Below are 20972 nucleotides of genomic sequence, written 5' to 3' on the forward strand. Positions count from 1 at the left end.
ATCATGATAAATATCGTTATCGTGAAAATGTCAGAAATATAGCGATATAATCGTCGCCCAGCCTTGATATGACCCAATATCATTAAGCTTCGCGTAGTCAGTGCTAGTCTGAAAGTCCTGAAGAGAATTGTGGATATTAACGAGATGCAGTTTGGTTTTGTGAGTGGCAGAGGAACATGTGATGCAATCTTCATCTTAAGGCAGTTACAAGAGAAGTACCTTGCCAAAGAGAGGAAGGTTTACTTTATCTTTATTGATCTACGGTAGCCTTCGACTGTGTACCATGTGGTGTGCTATGGTGGGCAATGAGGCGATTAGGTGTGCCTGAGTGCAGGGCAGCTGCACATTTTTCAAGTACAAATTTAAAGACTTTTAAGACCTTTTCAAGGCCTCCAAATGGAAAAATTAAGACTGTACCATGGCAAAGAAAATGATAAATACGACAACTTAAAACTATTTTCTGCAATAGTTTTTTTTTACTAACTTTAAGAAGAATGCACACAATTGGTGAACAACAGGGTGCATCAATGGCAACTGTTAGACATGCAAACAGCTGAAGCAAAGTCATATGTTTTGGGTCTGCAGAACTACTGTAGCAGCAAGGAGAAGACTGGTGTTTACTGGAGAAAACACCATGAATCATTTCACAAACAAAAACAATAAAACGGCAAGTAGAACCAGCTGAACAACCTTAGCCGGCATTATTTCAATCCCCAAAGATTATCTTTGATGTGTGATTTTGTGTCCGACAGCAAAATCAGTCTGAGTGTCGTACAGTATACAGCTGGCTGAGGAAGTTCTCAGAGTATCTTCTGCATTATAGCAGGTAACAGCATAAACCTGTTTATGCAGCCATACAATCATCAGAGCGTTACATTAAAGGGCTGATGACACGAACATGACTCTATGCAATTTCTTAAATAAACTATACAACATGGCAAACATGTTAGATTTCTGTTATAATTACGTGAAAAGAAGCTGTTACGCGAATATCCAACTTTTAATTGCACAGCGCAAGAAAACTGGGTCCGTGGCTCGCGGCCATGCTGTGACGTCAGTGGAAGAACACGCTGCGGTTCACTGGCTGTTCTACTCTGGTTCTACTCAATGGAAATGGCGCATGAAAACGCCGGTGAACTCTCTAGTGCTAGCTCTTCCTCTTCTGGGAGTCTAGAATTGTGTTGATCTCTTCCGAATAGAATCTATGATAGCCTACCCTCTTTACCCTTTGCCTCTCGTTGCTAGGCGGCAGTTACATGAAAGCCGCAAGCTTTCACAAGCAAATACATGACTGATATCATGCCGACTTTATGATTACATTTATGATTATCATGTAGAATCTATAGCTCTACGTACCTTTATCTTATGTCGTTTCACAACACATGTTCTGACAGGAGGACTGTCTTTGGATCCGGCATAGCTACTAGTAGACCCCCTCCGGAATACTGGCAGTGTTGCCAGATTGGGAGGTTTCCCGCCCAGTTGGGCGGTTTCAAGTGCATTTTGGTGGGTTTTGAACATATTTTGGGCTGGAAAACTTCAGCAGCATCTGGCAACAGATACTGCTGACGTTTTCCAGCCCAAAATATGTTCAAAACCCACCAAAATGCACTTGAAACCGCCCAACTGGGCGGAAAACCTCCCAATCTGGCAACACTGTGTAGGCACTGCTGATGGTAGTAACACACGGTTGTGCTGAACTGAACACCCAAGAGATTCTTTTAAGCTGGGAAGGGTGTCAAAACAATCCAAATCGAAGTGTTCAGAGCACAGGACGGATGTTGGTGAGGGCTCCCACTTGTCACGAGTGCGCCTGACTTGCTTCACCCACTTCACATGCAGCTCGGGATCTCTGGGAAACTTGAATAAACTTACCCCATCCTTGTGGGTTTTGGAGCAAAAGCCGGCAACACAACGCGAAGGCATAATATCTCTCTCTCTCTATATATATATCTATATCTATATATATATATATATATATATAAAAATGTATAATAAAAATACTAATAATGATAAACTGAACACCTGTCGCATCAACAACAAACTGGTAAGTGAGGAGGAAGGTTCTTTCGCTGACGTCATATAGCTCCTCCTCCTCCTTCGTCTCCTGGGTGCTGCAGCCCCGTCAAATTTGCCCAGATAGCCGCGTTTATCATCATAACTTGTAAAATAGGCGCCTTCGTGAATTAATATATGGATCATCGGGAATTACTTTTTATGTTATAAAACATCGCCAAAGATGTCAAAAACGTGTCATCAGCACTTTAAACACAGAAAAACAACTGGTCACCTTTCATAACCATTATCAATCAATGTGTTGTAATAACTGTAAACTAATTATCACTGCAATTGTTATATCAATGTTCATTATTCAAAAATAATCATTAATTATTATCTATAATCCATGAATAATTGTTTGTATTATTACTACTACTACTACTAATAAAACTACTTTTTTAATAATAATTTAAAAAATTAACTCAATTTTATAACATTTTAATAATCACTACTTATTAGCTATATTAGAGTAGCAATTATAATTCAGAATTATTAATTATTACTTAATTAATAAGCAGTGATTATCAAAATGTAATTTAATAAGTAGTAATTATCATCAACTACTAAATTATACTAATAAATAATAAGTAGTGATTATTAAAATGCTATAAAATTGAGTTATAATATTAGTTAAAAATTATTATTAAAAAAAGTAGTAATTATTATTATTAGTAGTAGTGATACAAAATTATTCATGGATTATAGATAATTTGTTTTTAATAGTGAACACCGATATAAAATAACTACTACTACAAATAATAATAAACAATAATACTACTAATACTTGTTGTTAATGTTATCAGTTCAATTGTTATAACATTAACAACAAGTATTACTAGTAGTATTGTTTATTATTCGTAGTAGTAGTTATATCAATGTTCACTATTTAAAAAAAAAAAAAAAAAAAAATCTATAATCCATGAGTATTTGCTTGTATTCTACCAATTATTACTTATTAAAAATTACAAATTAAAAACTTAATTTTATAACATTTAATAATCCCTAATACTTATTAATCACTAATTCATAAGTAGTAACGATTAATAATCAATAATAATTACTGTTACCACTAATTATTATTATTATTAGTGGTTGTTAATTATATAAAAATATATTATATTAAAAACACTGTTGTAGACGATAAGTAATAAAACTTAAAAAAAAAAAAAAAAAAAAACTTTGTACAAATTATTTATATTGTACTATATTTAGAATTATTGTATTTTCTGGAGTTCTTTGTAATCGAGTTTTGAAATAAAGGTTGTTTATATATTTATATTAAACTTAGTACAATAAACAAATGTTAATTATGTAAAAAAAAAAAAAAAATGCTAATCATCATTATTATTTCCTATAAGCCCCATTTTCCACCTGACTCTTGTGCGCATGCGCGAACCCCCCTGCGTTTCACTCCGGAGCGCTTGACTTCTAACACGCACGTGCGCGCCTCGTGTCCGTGAAAAGCCAGTTTCCCAGTGGGCGTGTCCCCAGCGCTGCGGTACCGTCTTTACACACATTTGTGCGATCCAGCGCTTTTTATCACAAACGATTCTTCTCCTTATTTTGGGGGCATTTATCATCCCCCAACCACTTGTCGTTAAACAGACATCTTCCCATAATTATCAACGCTTTCTAGCGCCCGCGTAAGCTACCTGCGCATCTCTCACTCTTCACACCACACCACACTTCCTCCAGTAGCCTCCTAACGTTAGTTCTTGATCTACGGAATGCATAGAAGACGCACAGAACCAATGCTGCCCCCAAAAGGTGCGCTGGTCACTTTTAAAATTATAGTTAAAAAAATACCCCAAACCGGATGGAGACATTTCACTCGTTCAGGGGGCGTTGTGGCTCGGGTGGAGGGGGCGTTGTGGCTCGGGTGGAGGGGGCGTTGTGGCTCGGGTGGAGGGGGCGCCGTGCTGTGGATCCGGGGACCCGGGTTCGATTCTGACCCGAGGTCGTTTCTCTCTCCGTCTCTCTCTCCCACTCATTTCCTGTCTCTACACTGTCCTATCCAATTTAAAAAAAAAAAGGTGAAAAAAACCCCCAAAAAACTTAAAAAAAAAAAATTTCACTCATTCGGTCCAATATTAAATTTAATACCTCCCTTTCGAAAATTCCAGTCATTCCAAACAATTTAAGACATTTTTAGGCCTTGAAAACCGAAAGTTGTATTTAAGACTTTAAGACATTTTAAGGACCCGCGGGAACCCTGGAGTGGCTGGTTGGTGTAGCCCAGTCAATGTATGCTAATGCAAAGAGCAGAGTTCGCATTAATAACTCCTTCAGTGAAGATTTTGATATCCAAGTTGGTGTTCACCAAGGCTCTATTTTAAGTCCACTGATGTTTGTCATCGTCATGGAGGCTTTATCCTGCGAATTTTGGACTGGCTGCCCTTGGGAGTTGCTATACGCAGATGACCTAGTTCTAGCATCAGACTCCCTAGATGACCTTCCAGAGAGGCTGCGTCTCTGGAAGTCTGGGCTTGAGGCAAAAGGGTTGTGGGTAAATATGGCCAAGGTCAAGCTAATGATATCAAGCCCCCACCTAGGCTCTTTGAAGGACTCTGGCAAGCACCCTCGTGGTGTTTATAGAAAAGCAATTGGTGTGAACACTGCTGTAAGTGCTGGGTTCACTCCGGACCCTGACTTCAAAGGCAGCTGTTGCCTTGGCATGGCCTGCCCCATCAATGGCAGACCCATCGGCCATGTGCTAGAGGTGGTAGACTCCTCCTGTTACCTGGGAGACTCAATCTCAGCTGGAGGTGGCTGTGAGGCTGCGACCATCACTCAGGTAAGAACTGCCTGGGGTAAATTCCGTAAACTTCTACCCATCCTGACAAGCAAAAGCCTTTCCATGAGAACCCGAGGCAGCATTTATAACATCTGTGTGAGAGGCGCAATGCTATATGCCAGCGAGTGCTGGGCCCTGAAGAAGGCCGACTTTTGTAGACTGCAAAGGAACGAGCAATCAATGTCAGGTGGATTTGCGGAGTGAGAGAAGACAATGACGTCCCAACCTCTTCCCTGCTTGAGTGGCTTGAAATTGCGGACCTGAAGACAGCCATTTCAGGCAGACGTCTAAGATGATTTGGACATGTGCAACGCAGCAATTTGTGGATTTGCCAAGGTGACCAGCCTTAGCGTGCCTAGGGGCAGGCCATGGAAAACCTGGGCAGCGGTCATCTGGAGTGACCTCAGTGAATACAAGCTGGAGGCCTCCGACACATTGGATAGACAGAGATGGAAAAGAAAAACCAAAATTGCCATACAACATCGTACCTGCCTCCCGGGGGAGAAACCGACATAAAACCGGATAGTAGTAAGACATCTTTATTCAGTTTGTAGATTTGTGTATAATATTATTCCCCTATAATTTGATGCAACAAGAAGTCATGCAACATGAAGTCTGATGAATATTTCTACAAGAAGTTTAAAAAGAAGCTTCACAAAGCCATGTCTGGTAAAAGGCTGATTTGCCATTCTTCTGTTACACACAAAAGAGATAATGTTACTGGGTAAACATTGAGTATCATGTTTGCAATCCTGCAGCCCCAGTGCCATTTATCATACAGCGTAAATCTTTGTATCTTAAAACTACTAGCTGTGGTTGGTGAGCTAAAAAAATCTGTGATAAGTCTCAGTTACCTTGCTGTACTAGCAGGCCACAGTCTGGGTCATGAGCGAGCTGCAGCAGGATCTCCTCCACGTCACGGTTCTTCCCTGGAGGATCCACCAGCCTTGTGATCTGCTGCTGCAGAGTGCGAGGCAGAGCCATCAGCTGGGTAAACTGGCCCCCTGGACTTTTATCAACCTACAGGAAAACAGGTTCACAGCACACAAACACTGATTTTCAGAAATCTACAGACATTATTCTACAATCCCGATTCCAAAAAAGTTGGGACAAAGTACAAATTGTAAATAAAAACGGAATGCAATAATTTACAAATCTCAAAAACTGATATTGTATTCACAATAGAACATAGACAACACATCAAATGTTGAAAGTGAGACATTTTGAAATTTCATGCCAAATATTGGCTCATTTGAAATTTCATGACAGCAACACATCTCAAAGTTGGGACAGGGGCAATAAGAGGCTGGAAAAGTTAAAGGTACAAAAAAGGAACAGCTGGAGGACCAAATTGCAACTCATTAGGTCAATTGGCAATAGGTCATTAACATGACTGGGTATAAAAAGAGCATCTTGGAGTGGCAGCAGCTCTCAGAAGTAAAGATGGGAAGAGGATCACCAATCCCCCTAATTCTGCCCCGACAAATAGTGGAGCAATATCAGAAAGGAGTTCGACAGTGTAAAATTGCAAAGAGTTTGAACATATCATCTACAGTGCATAATATCATCAAAAGATTCAGAGAATCTGGAAGAATCTCTGTGCATAAGGGTCAAGGCCGGAAAACCATACTGGGTGCCCGTGATCTTCGGGCCCTTAGACGGCACTGCATCACATACAGGCATGCTTCTGTATTGGAAATCACAAAATGGGCTCAGGAATATTTCCAGAGAACATTATCTGTGAACACAATTCACCGTGCCATCCGCCGTTGCCAGCTAAAACTCCATAGTTCAAAGAAGAAGCCGTATCTAAACATGATCCAGAAGCGCAGACGTCTTCTCTGGGCCAAAGCTCATTTAAAATGGACTGTGGCAAAGTGGAAAACTGTTCTGTGGTCAGACGAATCAAAATGTGAAGTTCTTTATGGAAATCAGGGACGCCGTGTCATTCGGACTAAAGAGGAGAAGGACGACCCAAGTTATCATCAGCGCTCGGTTCAGAAGCCTGCATCTCTGATGGTATGGGGTTACATTAGTGCGTGTGGCATGGGCAGCTTACACATCTGGAAAGACACCATCAATGCTGAAAGGTATATCCAGGTTCTAGAGCAACATATGCTCCCATCCAGACGACGTCTCTTTCAGGGAGGACCTTGCATTTTCCAACATGACAATGCCAAACCACATACTGCATCAATTACAGCATCATGGCTGCGTAGAAGAAGGGTCCGGGTACTGAACTGGCCAGCCTGCAGTCCAGATCTTTCACCCATAGAAAACATTTGGCGCATCATAAAACGGAAGATACGACTAAAAAGACCTAAGACAGTTGAGCAGCTAGAATCCTACATTAGACAAGAATGGGTTAACATTCCTATCCCTAAACTTGAGCAACTTGTCTCCTCAGTCCCCAGACGTTTACAGACTGCTGTAAAGAGAAAAGGGGATGTCTCACAGTGGTAAACATGGCCTTGTCCCAACTTTTTTGAGATGTGTTGTTGTCATGAAATTTAAAATCACCTAATTTTTCTCTTTAAATGATACATTTTCTCAGTTTAAACATTTGATATGTCATCTATGTTCTATTCTGAATAAAATATGGAATTTTGAAACTTCCACATCATTGCATTCCGTTTTGATTTACAATTTGTACTTTGTCCCAACTTTTTTGGAATCCGGGTTGTAAGAACATGAGTATAGTAGTTGACCTGTCTGCCTTTTGTCAGAGCTGCAGTTATAGAAAATTAAACAACAACAACGCGATATAAAAACAGTCAACGCCTTAAAATCATTCATTCAAATCTACAACTTATAAGACGCAATGAGCCACACATCCCCCGTATTTACAGACATGAAAGCATAAATGTGCAGCTCATCCTTCTAAGCACAGATGTGTTTTGGGCTGAGAGGTACGAGACTGCATCCACGCTTCGGTAGAAACCTACAAACCTTTCAGCATTTTGTCCTGGACGATCAAAGTTATAAGCTCTTGGCAATGGCAACATGACTCTGGGCATGTTGAAGCAACTTTAATGCTCTTAATATGATGAAATTTCACTTGGCACAGAGTTGGGAACAGTTAGTACCATACCTAAGTCTTACAGGGCAGAGACATGCAATAATGACAGGACTGTAAACAAGTCTGTCCATCAGATTTAAAGAAATCGAGGGGGAAGATCTAATGTGTAAAGTCATAAAAGAGGTAGCATCTTAGTAAGTGACGATACAGAACTGTTTGAATCTGAAATATACAAACAGCATTAAATGAGTTAATTAAGTAATAAAAATAATGCCATGTTTCAGGGGCAAGAATGGATACAACTTTAAGGAAAACGTGGTGAGACTGACAGGCATAGAGGCCCCAGCTTCATTAACCGAGGCTGACAGGCATAGCGGCCATGCTTCATTAACCAAGACTGACAGGCATAGCGGCCATGCTTCCTGAACTGAGACTGACAGGCATAGCGGCCATGCTTCATTAACCGAGACTGACAGGCATAGCGGCCATGCTTCATTAACCGAGACTGACCGGCATAGCGGCCATGCTTCATGAACCGAGACTGACAGGCATAGCGGCCATGCTTCATGAACCGAGACTGACAGGCATAGCGGCCATGCTTCATGAACCGAGACTGACAGGCATAGCGGCCATGCTTCATTAACCGAGACTGACCGGCATAGCGGCCATGCTTCATTAACCGAGACTGACCGGCATAGCGGCCATGCTTCATTAACCAAGACTGACCGGCATAGCGGCCATGCTTCATTAACCAAGACTGACCGGCATAGCGGCCATGCTTCATTAACCAAGACTGACCGGCATAGCGGCCATGCTTCCTGAACTGAGACTGACAGGCATAGCGGCCATGCTTCATTAACCAAGACTGACAGGCATAGCGGCCATGCTTCATTAACCAAGACTGACCGGCATAGCGGCCATGCTTCATTAACCGAGACTGACAGGCATAGCGGCCATGCTTCATTAACCAAGACTGACCGGCATAGCGGCCATGCTTCATTAACCGAGACTGACAGGCATAGCGGCCATGCTTCATGAACCGAGACTGACAGGCATAGCGGCCATGCTTCATGAACCGAGACTGACAGGCATAGCGGCCATGCTTCATTAACCGAGACTGATGGGCATAGCGGCCATGCTTCATTAACCAAGACTGACCGGCATAGCGGCCATGCTTCATTAACCAAGACTGACCGGCATAGCGGCCATGCTTCCTGAACTGAGACTGACAGGCATAGCGGCCATGCTTCATTAACCAAGACTGACAGGCATAGCGGCCATGCTTCATTAACCAAGACTGACCGGCATAGCGGCCATGCTTCATTAACCGAGACTGACAGGCATAGCGGCCATGCTTCATTAACCGAGACTGACAGGCATAGCGGCCATGCTTCATGAACCGAGACTGACAGGCATAGCGGCCATGCTTCATGAACTGAGACTGATGGGCATAGTGGCCATGCTTCATTAACCAAGACTGGCAGGCATAGCGGCCACGCTTCATTAACCGGGACTGACAGGTACAGAGGCCACGCTTCATTAACCTAGACTGACGGGCACAGTGGCCATGCTTCATTATCCGAGGCTGACCGGCATAGGGGCCATGCTTCATTAACTGAGACTGACGGGCATAGGGGCCATGCTTCATTAACCGAGACTGACAGCCATAGAGGCCACGCCTCAGTAACTGGAACTACAAGCGCCTTCATAATTCTGTGCCACCTCATTGCATTTATTTATCCATCTATCTATCCATCTATCTATCTGCTTTAACCAGCACAAGTTAAACTGTAATTTGTGAAGAATGTGTTAACATAATTTTGAAATAACTGCACCTAAAACAGAGTTTGCCTCACACTAGAATCAGCCTTTCCAGGAAGTGTTTCGTGTAAACCATCATCTTACGAGATGGACGGATGCAAACAATACCAAACGATAAAAATGTTCTATACTGCATACTAGACTGAAAAATACCATGAGGAATATTGTGTAATGCATAATACTACCTCAAGATTTAACTTGATAACTAGCACCTCCTGGTGGACAGAAACTACAAAGAAATGTTTTAAACCTGAATTCCAGTCTCACCTCCAGCTTCCCCTGCTGTGGCTTGTAAACCACCTGTGGACATTCTTGGAGAATATTATTATACAAGATCCGGAAGTGCTCCATGCTGTCCTTCACTATGTTGGAAACTTTGGATTTATCTTCGCCGATCACCATCCTGAAATCCCCTAAAATAAGACATTGCATACGTCACAGGAGGCACTTCAGGATTAAACAGCCCTGATTCTATGATGATAAAATTAAAGCATTTCGGAATCCTGAGTGGTGCAACAGAAAAGCGTTCGCCCCATCATTCGAACCCTGTGGATGCTACAGCCATTTGTGGCCAGGATGGTCATGGTCTCAGGGAGGGAAGGGTGACTTTCTCCCCCTCCCCTTTCAATCACAGTGACACTAGCCAATCACAGGCCTCTGTGAGCTCATGCGTGCAGAGGTGGGTAGACAGTGCTTTCCTCAGCGTGTTACACACACAGTTCAAAAAGATGTGGTCAGCTGGGTTCATGTGTCTTGGAGGAAGCGCATGATGGTCTCCGCCCTCCCTGATTAGTCGCAGTCATGTGATGGGGAGAGCTGTTTTGTGTTAGCCATGATTAAAATTGGAGAGAAAAAAAAAGAATTAAAAGCATGTCGACTAAAAGCATGCCTGCATTTTGAAAAGTGCTTTTCTGTAATTATAATAAATATAATTTCTTTAGATGGGACATGGTTCCTGGCATCACTGGCTAGGTTTACATGGAGCCTAATTATCCAATTATAATCAGTTTAAAACCCCAAAATGAACAAAAATACTTCATATAAAACACCTCAATCAGAATAAATAAAAAAAAAGACCAAACTGACTGAAATTTCAATCGGTTTCAGAAGGGTAGTTTAAACCTTTGCAATAAACCAATCAAAAGAAAATATGCACCATATTTGTGCGCATATGTGCAATACCTCTCCGGCTGGACTTTTTTTTTTTCCCCATATCATTTTTTTTTTTTAAATATTTGTATATGTAAATACTTAATTTTAAATTTATCTAGAAGTTTTCTCTATTTTCTATTCTCCGTTTATCCTGTAATGATGCTGCTGGAATTTTAATTTCCCCGAGGGAACCCTCCCAAAGGGATCAATAAAGTTCTATCTTATCTAATCTAAACCCCCAGGCGGAATGCCTTCTGCACCTGTAACCTTCTTCACACATTCTGTTCATCCAGGAGCTTTGTGTATAGTCTCGCTGTAACAGTGTGTACAACGTCAAATACTACTTCCAAAAGTGAATGGCAAAAATATGTGAACCTATCCTCAGTATCTGGTATGATCCCCTGTTCAGTAATAACTGCAACTAAACAATTCCAATAACTGCAAAAAATTTTTAAATAAATAAAGTTAAAAAAAAATAAGAAGGTGCGCTCAAGGACTATTAGTACTTCGTAGGGTTGTGCATCTCTGGTCTGTGGCGATATGATACGCATCTTGATACACTGCCAATGATCCGATGCATTAAAGATACATAAGCAGCAACTACCGATGCGATACAATTCGCCCCCAATTGCGATGCAGTGATTCAACACAGTGTGACTCAATGCGATGCAACGATGCAAAGGAATGCTGCTATGCAATTCAATGAGTTTGAGGATTTATTAACTGAATAAAACTGACCTTTCACAAACAGGCCTTGTTTCACAAGTCCTGTACACAAGTGTCCTCTATCTTTGTCAAGTTGACAGTACAGTACACTTTAATAACACCTGGCTCAAAATTAAGGATGCTTAAGATCAGTGTTGTAGTTGAGTCACTAACACTATGTTCACCAGGGCTTTGAACCGGAATTTTTTTCCTATTGGTTCGTTCCGAACAGAAACGGAATTTTAACATTTCCGGTTTTGGGTTCCACCATTAAATAGACGTTCCCGAACCGGTTAGAACAAAAAAATTTCGTTCCCGGAACGGTTAATTACGTTCCCTGTCAGCTGTTTAACAAATGGCTATAAAATTATGTCTCTGTCTCATCCAGCTTAAGCCAAATGTAGGCTAATTCTATTACAACCTTCATTAAATAAGACAAGAAATAATTCAAAACAATTATTATTTCAAATGTTGGTGATTTGGATTCTCAGTATGTCTTCCCATCTACACAAACAGAAAAAGTGCCAAAAATGAAAGATAATTCGTTTAGTGTGTTACCAAAGGCTAGTCAGGCCCTATAGAGGGCTACCGCATGACGTCACCGCGCCGCGAGATTTTGTTAGGCGCCATATTGGAAGACCAAGTACACATCTATGCAAGTACATACATACATAAAACAAACTACAGCTGAAATGTAGCCAGGGCCGGTTCTGCCCTAATCTGGACCCGGGTGCAACATCGCGCAACCCCCCCCCCAAAAAAAACACCAGTCTAAATCAGGACAACCATCACATAACTATAACATTTTATATCAACTATTTTAACTAAATGGGCTATAATAAATAAGCCTGCAGGCAGCCACGGCGGGCTGCCTCAGAAAAGTAACCATTTGTCCTACCTTAAAACTCGTTTTGCATTTTCTGCCTCCTTTTTTGTATTTTCGACCCTCCGTTTATTTTCTTTCCTTTTCTGAAAACCCGATTTGTGTCCAGACATTTTGTTCTGCTACCAACGAACTAACTCGTCAGGTCTCGTCTCTCAAGCCCGCGATGATTCCCGTGGGAAGGGCAACAATTGATACATTTTTACAAACAGCCAATAAACAGCCAATAGGGAGGTTGCATCGTTCAGGCTCTTCTTTGCTCAGGCACTCAGTAATGCACTTACTCACTAGTAGTCCACCTTCCCGCTCTCTCCATTCAGTCAGCGAACATCACACAGGAAGTGAACCCCAGCGGGTCATAGAAACTTGCGCAGGAGAAGAATGACTATTTGTAGGCTACAGAAACTTTGAGGAACAAAATAAAAACCGGTAACCATTATTTTTAATAAGCGTTTCTGTTCCGGAACATAAAAAATAAAGTTTCTGGTTTCGTTTCTGTTCCATGTGAAATAGAAAAAGTTCCCGGTTTTCGTTTTCGTTCCTTGAACCGGTTCAAAGCCCTGATGTTCACACTGCAGGCTGAAGTGACTCAAATCCGATTTTTTCGCCCATATGTGACCTGTATCCGATCTTTTATTGACAATATGAACGACACAGATCTGATTTTTTCAAATCCGACCCAGGCCATTTGGATATGTGGTCCTAATTCCGATTCCTATCCGATCTTTTCATACGTGACTTCAGTCTGAACCGCCAGGTCGCATTCATCCGACTTACACGTCATCAACAAGCCACAAACGTCACTATTCTGCGCTGAAGTAGGCGGCGGGTCTCTCAAAAAAAGTTACAACAACATGGCTTTGATGTTCCTTTGAACGGAGGTTGCAGTCACTACCCCGCAGAACGCCTGAGCCAAAACCCTTGCCCTCTTCCTTCTCAACCTCCTCCTTAACATCAGGCTATTGTGCATGTTCTGGCTCCGTCGCAACAACAACTGCATCATCGCCAGGTACTCCATGCTGGCTACTGTCATACACAGGAAACTTGAGGTTACTTCCATAAACACTGGCCATGCTCACTGCGTGTAACGTCGTCGTATCCTGCAATGCGCATGCGGAACACTTTTAGGTCGCTTTTCGTTCATACTGAGGATCACATACAAGTCGCATATATTTGTTAATGTGAACGACCTCACAAAAAAATCGGAATTGAGCATTAAGCCTTGCAGTGTGAACGTAGTGTAAACCTCGAGTCCGAGTCCAGTCTCGAGTCCAAGTCATTAAAGAAAATTTCGAGTTGAGTCCACTACTGAGCCGAGTCAAGTCCAAGACTCCAACTGCACCATTTGACGATGGCTGTTGCTGCCTTTATGTAAAAGCGTCTCTGCTACTGTGTTGGACTAACGTTACTGCTTGACATTTTAGTTAATAGGCTACAGATAAAAAGCTAGTTCATCAGTCAGCAAGCCCCGCCCACTATCGACAGGGCAAATAACATGAGAGAGGGTTAACACTAGCTAGTTCATCAGTCAGCAAGCCCCGCTATCAACAGGGCAATGAACATAGCGTGTCACTTTCTTCTCTGGGTGGAGTCTTACCAAATGACGATTGAAGTTCGAGGTTGTCCCCGTCGTCTCCTCGATAGTTCTTCTACATATGGAACACATAGCAGTGCATTTTTTCCCCCCACTGCACGAGAAGTCTGTATAAGCAAAACGGACAATCCTAGGGGCTTCTCTCCACGCATTTTAGTGCCGTTAACGTTAGTTTGTTCCTGAACATGATGTATGAACAGGTGAATGTGCATTCTCTTGCACAAAATTAGTATAAAAATTAATGTCGATATAAATATCTTATGCCAAATGGTATGTTACAAAAAATAAAGAAAAAAAAAAATCAGAATGGTTAGCACCGTCACCTCACAGCAAGAAGGTTCTGGGTTTGAGCCCAGTGGCCAATGAGGGCCTTTCTGTGTGGAGTTTGCATGTTCTCCCCGTGTCCGCGTGGGTTTCCTCCGGGTGCTCCGGTTTCCCCCACAGTCCAAAGACATGCAGGTTAGGCTAATTGATGGCTCTAAATTGACCGTAGGTGTGAATGTGAATGGTTGTTTGTCTCTATTACCCTGTCCACACTAGGGATTTTGTACCAATACGAAACTACTTTCGTACCGCAACACCTGTCCACACTAGCAACTATACCGGTACTGTAGCGGTATAACTGTATCGGAACGAAACCCACAAATGTATGGGTTTCGTACCAGTACAGTATCGGTACTGTAGCGCTTTGCTGTAGTGTGGACAGATGAAGCGGCTCTGTATCGATACAAATATAATGCGCATGCACAAAGTCACACACCTCAATCGATGTCTTCGCTGAATAAAATAGTGAAGAACGGAGTTTCGTTTGTTTCTTTCTCAACTGCCTCGCGCGTTTTATACGATTCGACTGAATAAATGACCACCAGAAATACAGACTGTACATTGACAACAAAAAGCACACACACGTTGTTTCATCCGCCATATATTCTCAGAAGGAAGTTACTCGGTAACCACGGAAACATTTCGCGCACGCACATTTCAACTACTGTGAAAGAAAACCGCAAACATTTCTCGCTAGTGTGGACAGATGCACTAAACTGTACCAGTATACTTTGTATCGATACAGTTATACCACTATCGTACTGGTATAAGTGTGAACACAGCATATGTGTCAGTCCTGTGATGACTTGTCCAGGGTGTACCCCGCCTCTCGCCCATATTCAGCTGGGATAGGCTCCAGCTTGCCTGCGACCCTACACAGAATAAGCGGCTACAGATAATGGATGGATGGATTTTATAGATGCAAAGACATAAAAACCGATTCGATCCCAAAATTGCATCTGTTCACAGCTGCTCTATCGATACACTCGCATCCTGCCCGCACGCGTCTGTGTATCAATATGAATTGGTTAACCTTCCCATAGAGTACTTTGTGTTCTAAATACTTTCTGGAATGTTGAAATACAATTTTCTCCCATTCACTTTTTGGGGTAATTTTAAAATGCTATACTTGAGGAATTCTAATGGCATGTAGGAGTGTAAAAAAAAAATGCAAAGGATGGAACAGCCACAAACATCACCTTGTTGGTTTATATTTACATAGAAGAAGTAGTTAGATACAAGTAAGGAATCCATCCTTGTTGCAAAACCCACTTAAACTGCCATAAGCATGCTCTCTGTAATACAACACTGAGGTCTGAAAGAGAAACTGGCTCAAGAACTAGCAGACTCCAGTTTGAGTAAGAAGAATAAAATGGGTTATTTTAGTCACCGGAGTAAGAGAGTCCAGCAATGTTGAGGAACAGCTCTTCTTCTGAGAAACTCTCTGGAAGCATGAGGAAGGAGGCGATGACTGCACTCTTCAGATTCGCCACCAGAGCAGCTCGCAGCTTCGTGTTTTCCTTCTGCACCAGAATCCGCACCTGAGGGAAACCAAGCACAGCATATAAGAGTGATTCTATACAAGTGTGGAGTAAGAGCGTATCAGGAAATGCTAAACAAATTATGACGCATGGGATCCACGATGAGCTAGAAGGATACTCCGAGAGCGCAAACCTTCACCGAGGAGGTTCACCTAGGTGAACCTTCACCAATCGACTCTTCTACTGCAACCACTTTATATGTCTGGATACATTTTCAAAACTACTAGGAATTATGTGCCTACATGTGTTTCCGAGACCATTACTGGTACTCATGAATGTAGATTGTGATATGGCGTCATTGTATTTCTACACTGGTTATGTTTTGTCACCACGGAACTTTACTGCCATCTACTGGATTTTAAGATGTATGGCATTTTTGAGTTCAGAAATCGGGCCAAATGCCATAACTGCAAAGTTAGTGAAAGTCAAACTAAAGTTTGTGGATCTGGTCCAAAATTTAACGGGTTGTTCTTTGGCCCAAGCTATACCTTTCCACCAAGTTTCATGGAAATCAGGTTGGTAAGTTTTGTGCAATCCTGCTTATAGTCAGACCAACAGTCTGCACTGAAAGCAAAATTTAGAAACTGTACCAGCTTGAACCGACTGTCTGTATTTTCAAACCAAATTGACCCCCCAGCCAGAATTTCTTCCTATCAAATTGGACAATTAAATAAATGGAGAAATTCTTACAGGTTTGTGCAGTCTGCCTGCTATATACATGGTTTTCCAGTGAAGCAAGTCGTCGATCAGGGCATCCGTGCTGATGATACCATACTTGATGAGCTGCAAAGGAACATATTACATACAGTTTTACAACATGACTTACAGATGTGCTGTTGCTCAACACCTCAGATATGCACAACACAATCAGCCCCTGACGATCGTGCCGGTCCTCACCTCAAAAGCACACCAGTGTTAATCTTCACTGCTCTTTTGGGTGGTGGGGGTTAAGATGCATCAGTGAAATACTGAGGATAAACCACACATGTTAGGTTTTGATCTGTCTGTACTGAAGGAGGTTGAATTGACAAAGTATGCCACCTAAGAGATGCAACCACATGTGAAGCTCTGCTGCAAATGTGTCTAGCATCTGTTTCAAGTCCTGGTTTTTACTTTACAACAGAGTATTCTGCTTCAAAAGAGACAAATGTTTTCTTTAAAAAGCATTTACAACCTCATCATATGGCGAGTGGTTTCCGAAGAGGACATTTCTGATGGACAAAGGATGCTATCGGAGGTGTACCGTACAAACACAAAAAAAAGTAACTTCCATTTAAATATCTTTCCATTTTGAATGAAAAGTTCTCTATGTGTCCCAAAGTAAAACCTTGTTAGTGCTAAAAAATGCAATTCTGAAATTAACCAGTGCAATCTAAATGTAATAATTAAAGTAGAATTAAATGAAATGACTGCAAGGTCAAAACTGAACCCACATTTGACTTCTTATATGTTCATAAAACTTATAAGAGACATTAGTGACGTAGGTAGGGCGGGTGTGTGTCCCTGTAAAACTCCAGCATGTATATACTGTACACCGGACTGTTAGGTTTTGATCGGTCTGTACCGAAGGAGGTTGAGAAAATATGATCTAGGAAAGTAGACCACTGCCGCTTAAGAGATTCTGTTGCACAGATCGATCCGGTCAGACACAGCTGCTCAGAGATGTTTCTCAGTTTATTGTTGGACAAACATGAGTAGATATTCCCATTCAAGAGTGTGTTGTAGCTATGTGACTGGACGATGATGATGTGATTGACAAAGCTATCTACGTAGTATACCGTAAATGGGTGATGAAGCATTACATCACTGGCTTAGAGTACACTACTCTATGAAAGAAGAGAGACATTATGTACCATTATATCACCCATCAGGATCATCGTCTTATGAAAAGAAGAAAAACATCACCGGTCAACATAACCTTCATTAAGCAGAGAGCAGAATGTGCACGCGAAGATAAATCTCAAGGATTTAACTAACCCAAAACAAGTAGCAATTAAGCCTGTACCAGTTTCAAGCATGCCAAACATATATTTTTATCAACATATCAACCACATCCTGATTTCTGAGCAGAAACAAATAATGAAATTTAAAAAAGGCTTTAAATGACTTACTGACCCTTTCCTCTGAGGGTACGAGGGTGTTGTAGTACACTCCAGCTCCATACTCATTCTGAATGCTGCTGATGTGCTTTGGACCAAGATATTTTAGAAAAGAGTAGTGTTTCCTGTTGTCTATTAAGTTCATGGTGTGCCAAGTGACGGGGTCGTCCACAGCAAACACAAAGTCCAGCATGTTATTCTGCAAACACAAATATACAGTGATGCTTAAAAGTTTGTGAACCGTTTAGAATTTTCTATAATTTCTGCATAAATATGACCTAAAAACAACATCAGATTTTCACACAAGTCCTAAAAGTAGATAAAGAGAACCCAGTTAAACAAATGAAACAAAAATATATTACTCTTGGTCATTTACTTATTGAGGAAAATGATCCAATATTACATATCTGTGAGTGGCAAAAGTATGTGAACCTCTAGGATGAGCAGTTCGTTTGAAGGTGAAATTAGAGTCAGGTGTTTTCAATCAGTGGGATGACAGTCAGGTGTGAGTGGGCACCCTGTTTTATTTAAAGAACAGGGATCTATCAAAGTCTGATCTTCACAACACATGTTTGTGGAAGTGTATCATGGCAAGAACAAAGGAGATTTCTGAGGACCTCGGAAAAAGCATTGTTGATGCTCATCAGGCTGGAAAAGGTTACAAAACCATCTCTAAAGAGTTTGGACTCCACCAATCCACAGTCAGACAGATTGTGTACAAATGGATGAAATTCAAGACCATTGTTACCCTCCCCAGGAGTGGTCGACCAACAAAGATCACTCCAAGAGCAAGACGTGTAATAGTCGGTGAGGTCACAAAGGACCCCAGGGTAACTTCTAAGCAACTGAAGGCCTTACTCACATTGGCTAATGTTCATGAGTCCACCACCAGGAGAACACTGAACAACAATGGTGTGCATGGCAGGGTTGCAAGGAGAAAGCCACTGCTCTCCAAAAAGAACATTGCTGCTCGTCTGCAGTTTGCTAAAGATCACATGGACAAGCCAGAAGGCTATTGGAAAAACGTTTTGTGGATGGATGAGACCGAGATGGAACTTTTTGGTTTAAATGAGAAGTTATGTTTGGAGAAAGGAAAACACTGCATTCCAGCATAAGAACCTTATCCCATCTGTGAAACATGGTGGTGGTAGTATCATGGTTTGGACCTGTTTTGCTGCATCTGGGCCAGGACGGCTTGCCATCATTGATGGAACAATGAATTCTGAATTATACCAGCGAATTCTAAAGGAAAATGTCAGGACATCTGTCCATGAACTGAATCTCAAGAGAAGGTGGGTCATGCAGCAAGACAATGACCCTAAGCACACAAGTCGTTCTACCAAAGAATGGTTAAAGAAGAATAAAGTTAATGTTTTGGAATGGCCAAGTCAAAGTCCTGACCTTAATCCAATCAAAATGTTGTGGAAGGACCTGAAGCGAGCAGCTCATGTGAGGAAACTCACCAACATCCCAGAGTTGAAGCTGTTCTGTACGGAGAAATGGGCTAAAATTCCTCCAAGCCGGTGTGCAGGACTGATCAACAGTTACCGGAAACGTTTAGTTGCAGTTATTGCTGCACAAGGGGGTCACACCAGATACTGAAAGCAAATGTTCACATACTTTTGCCACTCACAGATATGTAATATTGGATCATTTTCCTCACTAAATAAATGACCAAGTGTAATATTTTTGTCTTATTTGTTTAACTGGGTTCTCTTTATCTACTTTTAGGACTTGTGTGAAAATCTGATGATGTTTTCGGTCATATTTATGCAGAAATATAGAAAATTCTAAAGGGTTCACAAACTTTCAAGCACCACTGTAAGCACAAGTCATGTTCTTTCAACAATATGCAGCTGTTCCAGTTTTTATTTCGCTTCCAAATTTTATTATGGCATGAAACAACTAAACTATTTCAGAAATACAAAATGAATTAATTTCATCAATCTTACCCGCATCTGACCTTGGTTTGTCCCAGCCTGTTTAAATACTCCAGATCCATAGGCAAAAGCTAAGCTAATGTCTTGTGGAAACTGGGACAGAATCCTCCGATAAAACACACTCGTGTTTTGTAACGCCGTAAGCGCCATGTTAGAATAAATATTTAATTCTCCATGCTCTTTTTAAAACCGCGAAATTAATTTCGCCCATAGTTTCAATTATTAGCTAATGCAACTTCCACACTAACAGTCCTTCATATTTTTCGTCCATATGAGACAGCTGGTTAGCGGAACTTAGCCGAGGTTCAATCCCAAATGCCTTTCACTATATTTAGTGCACTACCTGGCCTGGAGGAGCCGTCACTTCATGTCCTATAGCTATAGAGCTAGTGACCGAGTATAGGGAATAGAAAGCTATTCGAGATTCGGCTCATTTCATAGCATCAGCTTGTTGTTATTATAAGTAGTTATTATCAAACTGGAGCTGTTTATAAGAATTCATAATAACAATGATAATAAAAATATTTTCAGAGACAAATTTAATAATACAATCTCTCAAACTAATAGATTAAACTTTTAAATGTGCCTTTTGAGATAAATGTCGCTATGACACGGAAGCAGTCTGTTCACAGCCGGAAAGGCCCACTGAGCTCTGTATCAAATCTGGAAGTTCATAGGCTAGTCAGAGTGAAGCCATCTGGCCGCCATCTTACCACTCACATCGCGTGTATTTGCCTTGTGTTAAACCATCATGTCCAATCAAATTTGCCCCAAGAAAAGTATCTCCTGCCTTTTTTCCCCTTTTCATTACCTCCTCTTATTTTCTCAACTTTACCCACATTCCTTACATTTTTTTGAACAGCCCTTTTACTACTATAATTATTTTTACAGATATTTAAAATATAATTTTATTTTACAGATATAAACTGGCACGGTGGTGTAGTGGTTAGCGCTGTCGCCTCACAGCAAGAAGGTCCTGGGTTCGAGCCCTGTGGCCGGCGAGGGCCTTTCTGTGTGGAGTTTGCATGTTCTCCCCGTGTCC

The 20972-nt window shown here is 41.4% G+C and overlaps 1 protein-coding gene across 4 annotated transcripts in view; it reads right to left on the reverse strand.

Moving 5' to 3' along the window:
* tamm41 (TAM41 mitochondrial translocator assembly and maintenance homolog) overlaps positions 1–20228 on the reverse strand; it is a 33048-nt gene extending 12820 nt beyond the window's left edge. The window contains exons 1-6 of one of the 4 annotated variants that reach the window (XM_060911039.1): positions 19943–20228; positions 18007–18189; positions 16582–16674; positions 15741–15891; positions 9960–10105; positions 5707–5872 (exon numbers count right to left, since the gene is read on the reverse strand). In XM_060911039.1, coding sequence (XP_060767022.1) covers positions 5707–5872; positions 9960–10105; positions 15741–15891; positions 16582–16674; positions 18007–18189; positions 19943–20080 — 877 coding nt within the window. In that variant the 5' untranslated portion in view covers positions 20081–20228. Of the gene's footprint in view, positions 1–5706; positions 5873–9959; positions 10106–15740; positions 15892–16581; positions 16675–16788; positions 16860–18002; positions 18190–19942 lie in introns of those variants that run through there. The other 3 variants (XM_060911042.1, XM_060911041.1, XM_060911040.1) reach the window with 3 other exon arrangements.
* Between the last annotated feature and the right edge of the window lie 744 nt (positions 20229–20972).

The sequence above is a fragment of the Neoarius graeffei genome, chromosome 26 (genome assembly GCF_027579695.1).
Source record: "Neoarius graeffei isolate fNeoGra1 chromosome 26, fNeoGra1.pri, whole genome shotgun sequence".
In the NCBI taxonomy this organism is placed as follows: Eukaryota; Metazoa; Chordata; class Actinopteri; order Siluriformes; family Ariidae; genus Neoarius; species Neoarius graeffei.